Genomic DNA, 7,574 nt, shown 5'->3' on the forward strand with positions numbered 1-7,574 from the left:
AGCATCAGAGATATAATACTGAGGTTAAGGTGCTTGCCATTGCATGCAGTCAATCCTGGTTGAATTCTTACACTGCATGTGATCCCACAAGCACTGATGAGAGTGACTCCTGAGCACACAGCCGGGAGTAAGCCCTGAGCACTGCAAAGTATAGAGCAATTGTGAAAAAATAAATATGAGTTGACAACAAATGTATTTCAGAGTTTATTAGGTTAGATGTGTAACCCAAAGAGGGAAGGGTGACAAATGTACTACAACTTGAGGCAACCCCAGTGGGTTTCTGAGTCTGGCCTCCCACATCCAGTCCTGAAGACACTGATTCCTAAACAAAAATATGCCCAACAATAAAATAACATGATTCCAGGATTAGTGGAAAAAAATTGTTATATATAATATTAAATATTTCCATTCTCATTTAATGGTAATAGAGTGATTACTGACATTTACAATCAAATTGAATAACACAGAAAAAGACCTTGCATATGATTTAATTCAAACATCACCCAACTATGCAAAAGAACTGTAGGCCTCAGAACCAGCAGGTAAAATCTACTAAAAGGAAACTTGGCACCTTGCAGATAAGAGGAACAATAAGAGAAAGGAATTTCAGATCTTCTCCCTAAAATAAATGGGCATTATCTTCAAGAACAGACCAAACATTGTTCATTTTTTTAAGCACTTCATTGGGAATTACTTCGAGGAATCTGAACTGGACAAGGTAGTTAGTTATCATATACACAGAGAATTTTACTGTCTTCTTTCTTTAGCCAACTCCACAAATCACATAGATTTTAACAGCAGGTTTTGAAGCTAAAATGGAGACAAATATTTTCAGGGATTATATCTCAGATTCCCATGCTAAAGCTATTGTTTAAGGTGATGGAAATATGCAGGGGACATTACAACATTTTACAGCTGCTAGAAAGCAATGTTTTCCTGTTTTCCTGATCTAGACAATGGAGAAGCTAAGAAGAAAAAAATAATAGGAAAAGGCTTTCCTATATTTTCTTTTTAAAAATGTTGTTTTGAATTTAGTAAAAAAAAAAACCTCTAATCTTATTTCTGTTTCTAGTTTTCACAGAAATATGTATGAAGAATAGTTTTAGGACAAAGGCTTATAATTATCAGCTCCATATTCATATACAGTTGTTTAGTGATAAAAATCTAGGTCCAATTAAAAATATGTTCAAAGCAAGCTTTAATGATAAAACTCAAAAGAACATAGCACCATTCATATATGTTTTTAAGAGAAACATTTTCAGGCAGGACAGATAACTCAAGGGAGTGGAACAAAGGCTCAAGGACCCAAATTCCATCTCTGTGGACTTTCAGACACCTCTGGATGTAGCCCTGGTGACTTCTAGCACCTTGGCATAATATTATGACTGGAACAAGCACCAAACTATCAGATCTGCAGTGCTAGGCCAGTATTGCCAGAATAGCCCTGAATCCCCCGAGCACTGCAGGGGAAGGTCCTTAGGAGAGGAGTAGGTGGTGAGGGAGGAGGAAGAGAAGGAGGAAAGACAAGAGGAGGAAAAGGAAGAAGAGGAGAAGGAAGGGAAGGTGGAAGAAGCAAAAGAAGTGGAAAAAGAGGAGGACGAGGAGGAGGAGGAGAAGGAGGAGGAGGAGGAGATGAAGAAGGGGGAGGAGAAAGAGAAAAAAGAAGAGGAAGAGGAAGAGGAAGTAAAGGAGGAGGAGGAGGAGGAGGAGGAGGAGGAGGATTAAAATATCCACACATATTTAACATTTTTTTTTTCACTTTTTCAGCCTAATCATAGATGTAGGAATGAGACTTTAAAGCATTATAAGTCTGGCATCAATGAGTACTTAGCATAAAAGTTAGCCTTGCAATGCTCATAGGGACTTCAGCCAGCTCTCAAATCAGAACTGAGTTGATTCACCTACTTAAATCTCTGGAGAAAATTCAGATGAGCACATAGTGTCAGGAGCTTGTCAAGGATCATCACAGATCATCACAAAGTAACATCAGTAATGGCCAAAGTAGCTTTTGCCTCAAGGCTACTTAATTGAGCTGATGTGTTTACAAAGAACTCACATCAGATTTACCACACCTGAGCATTTGCAGGTAATTGATCATGCTTGATTTTCCTTACCCCTCCAATTCCCTGGGGGGTGGGAGAAGTTGTAGGTGAGTCCTCCTACACCCTGCCTCTCCAAACAATAAGCAAGAAGAAATAGCACCGACCATTCAGGAGTAGGCACAGTAATTACAAAGTTATGGGAATGATACCCCTTTCAATTATCATCTTGAAATGTAGAAGGGGGTTATTTCTCCCCAAATATAGTCTTTCCTAGAGTTCCCAGAAATACTGACACTGTGGGAAATGCAAGGTCTCTATTGTCTTTGAGTCTGTTGCCCATGGAGCCTTATCTGTCCCCATTACTTGGCTGTTCTGACGCTGGTTGGATCAGCACACATCAGGGCCTCTCAGTCCCTGCCTGATCCAGGGGCACTGTTGGAGGAGCACTGCTCCCTCTAGGTTCTGTCCTGCCTGGCTCTACCAGGGCCCTCAACACTTGAGGCCTTTCTAGATAAATGGATGGTGTGTTCTTAGCCAGCGTTTGTACCAACAGCTGTGTCTCCCACCCCTGCATCCCAGAACAAGAATTTACCGACTTCAGGCACAAATTACAGTGGTATTTCGAGGAAAAATAATCCTGAATTTGAAGCTAATAATTCTCTCCAGATTCATTGCCCATTATTGGCCTGTTCTGGGATTTTGACACTGGTCAGCAGAGGCAATGCAAGTAGGCAGGGATTGATCCACCCCAGAGAATTATCAGCCATGTATCCCCTGGGATTCCACAACAGGGATTTATGGTCTCCCAGTCTCAAAGACAGGCTATACATTTTGTGCACAGAAGCCAAAAAATGATCCTGTGCTATGTGGAAAACATGAATATTAAAATGAGATGGGTCATTGGTAACCTAAGCCAATTCAAGGACTCACAGGGCCATGGACAGACTTTCTGATGAAAACCTATGATATGAACGTCTCCTTCACCAAGAACAGTCAGCGAAAATACTTCAAAGACATTGAAGTAAAGCTACTGATTTTGAGTTTATTTCATATACCTGCAGATCCTGGCCAAGTCTTTGGTTGTATGGTTGACTTCCATTTAATAGTACGCCTAGGGTCTGTGGCTGAACAGCCTCTGCCTCAAGTGAGAATGAAAGCTGAAGAATATAGATAATTTTTAAAAGAAATTGCAAATCACTCCACTGAGTTAGTCCCTCAAAACCTTTATCTTGTCCTTCATCTCCTACCCTGCTTTCACTTTTCAAGTTTCTTGAAAAAAAAATCTAAGAATTACAATTACATTTCAAATTTGGCAAAAGGATATTTATTTATTTATTAAGGTCATACACCTGGCTGCTATTCCAGTCCCAGGATGTTGAGCTCTTGAACAAAGATGTTTCTGATGCAAAAGCAGAAACAATGAGATTCCCTGAATCTGAGGAGCAAAAATTGGAATCCCAGATCAGACAGGAAGCTCTTCCCTGTCTCTCCTCCTGCTTGGTACCTGCAGGATGCACCCAGCCTCCCTGTTCCAACAGCATCTCCGAACAGTCTAAACCACCAGGCATCGCTGGCTGTTCTGCTGTGACCTGGGCAGAACCAATCAGTGAATGTGCTCAACACAACAAGGATAGAGGTTTGTAATTAGACTCTAAAGGTTGAGGATCTAAATTAAATTTGTTTCCGACAGTTTGTGCTGTTTCAAGGGATCTAACTTATGAGATCTTGTCTCTCCTCCTCAACACCCCGAGAGAGAGAGAGAGAGAGAGAGAGAGAGAGAGAGAGAGAGAGAGAGAGGGAGAGAGAGAGATGGAACAAAACATTGCTAGACAGCAACTGAGAGGCATCCTGCAAAATGAGATTGTGTTCTGCAGCCACAAATCAGGATTGATCTGTCAGCATTCAGTGTTGACTCTGACTTCACTATTGCTTCTTTAGGATACATCTCAGATCTCAGCATATACTCTCCCTCATACTTTGTTCAGAAACCGTCAGAATGAGACACTTTCTCATACTTTCTTCCTTTGTAGCTCAAGTCCCACTATCAGAACTGCAGAGAGGGAGGTGGACAGTCTGAGCTCCTGTCCTGATGTTGCACTGGCTTGAACACAAGTTGTTTTAGACTCCTTTCCTTCCACAATGTGTGATCATCCCACCAATAGCTAAATGTGTATAAACATTAGCTCATTTAAATGAATGGATCCAAATACTTGTAAAACCACCTCTGCCTCTCTCTAGCTCCTTTAGATGGCATGTTTTCAAAAAAAAAACCCTTTCAACTCATTTCATACTACTTGTTTCCACTTTTCACACATGCCTGGAAAATAAACCAAAGACTAACAGGAACTCTCAGAATTATGATTTCTGAACTGCCTGTCTCATTGCAACCTAAGTGGTGTACGGTGATCTTTCTAGAGAATTTCAATGTTGACTTAGAAGGTCACACCTCATGTGAGGGAGAATATCCAGGAATAAAATGTAAAGAAAACTTCCCAGTAACAAATATGATCCTTTGACAAGAAAAATAGCTTCTTATACATAATCTCCATAACACAATTGATAGACTTAGACTCTGTAATTCTAAGAATAAATCATTTGGGTCCTCAATAGCATTTGCAGTGGACTTTCCTTTAAAGAACTCCAGTGAGCAAAGAAGCAGTTCAAGAAAAGGGATTCACCTGACCTATAATGCCCCCATATAGATTCAGTGTGTCAATGAAACTAGTCATGTTTAGATTTGAAAAGGGACCATCAGTAAGAATGGTTTGTATCACAAAATTTCCCACAATGACAACTCCCCCTCCCCCCTGCTACCCATAATTTCCCTTTGGAATACCACACACTTGCACATTCCAAGTTGCCAGGGTTTTAAGGTGAAAATTGATAACAGTTTGTTAAGATTCCAGTTCAGAATTTGGAAGGGTGTGGGTCCTCCCCTCCTTCCAAGAAGTCACTTTAAAATGTTGAGGATGCTGGCAGTGTGTCTGGGCCCACCTTCAGCAGTCTCTCCCAGGGGTCGGACTATAGAAAACAGAAGACAACAGCATTGGACTGGCGCCTGACTTGGCCCTGGAGAAACCTCACATGTGCCCACTCTGCTGGCAGGGCGGCTGTCTGGTGATTTGGAGCAAAGCTCTGATGGACACCACCCACAGCAACAGCACCTCCCTCTGTCCTCTTCCTGCTTTATGTGGTGTCACCCACCACATAAAGCAGGAAGGCCCCCTCCCACGACTACCCCTCTCCTCCCCTTCAGGCACTCTCCCCCCACCGCCCCTCCTTTACCTGTACTGATTCTCCTTGGACCTCTTCTCAGCTCGCTCTGGAACCCAGGAGTAGGTGTCTGTTGCACTCTGGGGCTTTTTCTCCCTTATCTCCTCTCTCCTTGCTCTTCGTTTGCGATAGACCAGTAGCCCCAGAGCCAGAGCCAGCAAAAGCAAGATGGCCACCACAGAGCCCAGGATGTAAAACAAAAGCAGCTTTTGCCCGTCAGTCCCTTCTTCGTCGCTGTGCTTTGCCACAACATCCCCACCGGTAGACTCCTCATGGCCAGTGACAGCTGTGGGGTAGTGGGTGTTGGGTTCCATCCAGAGGTCAGGGAGCTCAGTGGGGGTCAATGTCTCGGGTGCGGCTGAGGGGATATGTACTCTGGGTGGGAGGGAGAGTTCTGTTGTGCTAGGACTCACTTTGGAGGTGAGTTCAGGGCCCTTAGTGGAGCTGGACGCCGTGGCAGAAGGCACAGAGCTGCTGTTTCTTCCTCCCGTGTCCTGGGAAGGCCCTGCCTGTAGTCCTGGAGACACAGGGATCATTTTGCAGGAAAATCCATCAGAGGCCAGTTCCCAGCCTGGATGGCAGCCACAACGAAAAGACCCCTGCGTGTTGATGCACAGGCTGTCACACCTCTGTGTGGCCTCTGGGCTGGCACATTCGTCCACATCCACACACTGCTTGTGGTCTCCGCCCAGGACATAGCCCTTCTGGCAGGTGCAGAAGAATGAGCCCTCTGTGTTCACACAGCCCTGGATGCAGAGTGAGCTGTTGGTGGCACACTCATCAACATCCTCACAGGTGACCTGTTCAACATCAACCGGCTCATAGCCTATCCAGCAGTGACACTGGAAGCTCCCAAGCGTGTTGATGCACCCCTGGGAGCAGGAAGAACCACTCTTACATTCGTCCACATCAACGCAGTTCCGCTGACTAAAGTCCAGCTGGTAGCCTTCTGGACAGAGGCACATATAGTTTTTCCCATGAGGTTCAGGACGGCAGGTGGCTCCTCCTCGGCAGGGGTTGGAGCTGCAAGGGTTCCTTGAGGCACAAGTCACCAAGTCATCCAGCAGCCGGAATCCCGGCTTGCAGCCACAGCGGAAGGACCCGTCTCCCCCCTCAAAGCAGTCCTGTTGGCAGCCTCCATTGTTGAAATTGCATCCATACTTGGAGCTCACACACAAGGGACCTGAGTTTCCCCAGTGGAACACATCAGACTCTTTCTCCGTGCAAATGAAGTAACTCGGCACACTCCCGGAGTCCTCGTCTCCACAAACCACATTGGCAACGGAGGCGAAGGGCACGGCCTCCAGGCTGGAACTGGTGGTCTGGAAGGGGGTGGTGTAATTCACATGGCCTGGGCCCCCCAAAGTCAGGGGCCGGCACATGCCTTTGAAGCTGAATTTGCACACGAAGCCCTCGATGTTACTTCCCGGAGAGCCAGGGGAGCCACAGGGACCTTCAGACCACTTGGGAAGGCGGCTGGCCTGGGGTGGCAGGGAGAGGTCCAGCAGGAGGGACACGCAGCGCTTGGAGACGCAGGAGCTCTTCAGCTCCTTGTGCCAGTTGGCGTAGTCTGTGTGCGCCCCGCCGCCCAGCCAGCTGAAGCCCTTCAGCGGCAGGTCGGGGTCCAGGCACTTGCCCTTCTCGCGCTGGAGTCCGATCCAGAACTTGCCCATCCGCGTTTCCAGGACAGTCTCTGACCTCAGGAGCTGGCCCAGGGCCTGCTGGATGTGCCGCGCCTCCTCCTCATTCTTCACCGACGCCAGGTTGCCCCCGTTCTGGCTGCAGCGCTCCTGGGCCTGGGCTGCGGCCAGCCTGCCCCAGTGAGCCGTGTAGCAGGCAGCCTCTGCGCAGACCACCGCCTCCCGGTGGGCGCGGGCGCCCGCCCAGGCCTGGGCGAGCAGGAGCAGCAGCAGGCAGCCAGCCGCGGTGGCCATGGGGACCTCGAAATATCCCCGGGTGCGGCTGGAACTGAGGCGGCGACAGCGGCAACCCCGGCTGGGCTCCAAGGCAGGCGCGCGGAGGGTCCGGCTGCAGCGGCCCAGGCTCAGAGCAGGACGCAAGGGCTGCGGGCTTTTCAGTCCCCCTGACCCAAGGCGCATCCTGTGCTGTTGTACTTCTTATTGCTCACCGGATGCTGGGGCTTCCTGCAGTGAATAGTTTTCTGACTCCTGTTGCCTTCATCACGGTTTTGTTGTTCCTGAGAGGGGCCAGGCAGCTTCACCCGGTTCCTGGCCAAGCACTGGGCAAACAGCGTTTCTG

At 47.1% G+C, this 7,574-nt stretch overlaps 1 protein-coding gene across 1 annotated transcript; it reads right to left on the reverse strand.

The window, feature by feature from the left end:
* Nucleotides 1-202: 202 nt before the first annotated feature.
* On the reverse strand, nt 203-7,262 carry CD93 (CD93 molecule). The gene is made up of 2 exons (XM_056121710.1): nt 5,328-7,262; nt 203-5,063 (listed from the first exon to the last, which is right to left on the reverse strand). The coding sequence occupies exons 1-2, from the start codon at nt 7,247-7,249 to the stop codon at nt 5,039-5,041; spliced, it is 1,947 nt and encodes a 648-aa protein (XP_055977685.1). The 5' UTR covers nt 7,250-7,262; the 3' UTR covers nt 203-5,038.
* Between the last annotated feature and the right edge of the window lie 312 nt (nt 7,263-7,574).

Source organism: Sorex fumeus, unplaced genomic scaffold, assembly GCF_029834395.1.
Source record: "Sorex fumeus unplaced genomic scaffold, SorFum_2.1 ptg000044l, whole genome shotgun sequence".
Classification (NCBI taxonomy): domain Eukaryota; kingdom Metazoa; phylum Chordata; class Mammalia; order Eulipotyphla; family Soricidae; genus Sorex; species Sorex fumeus.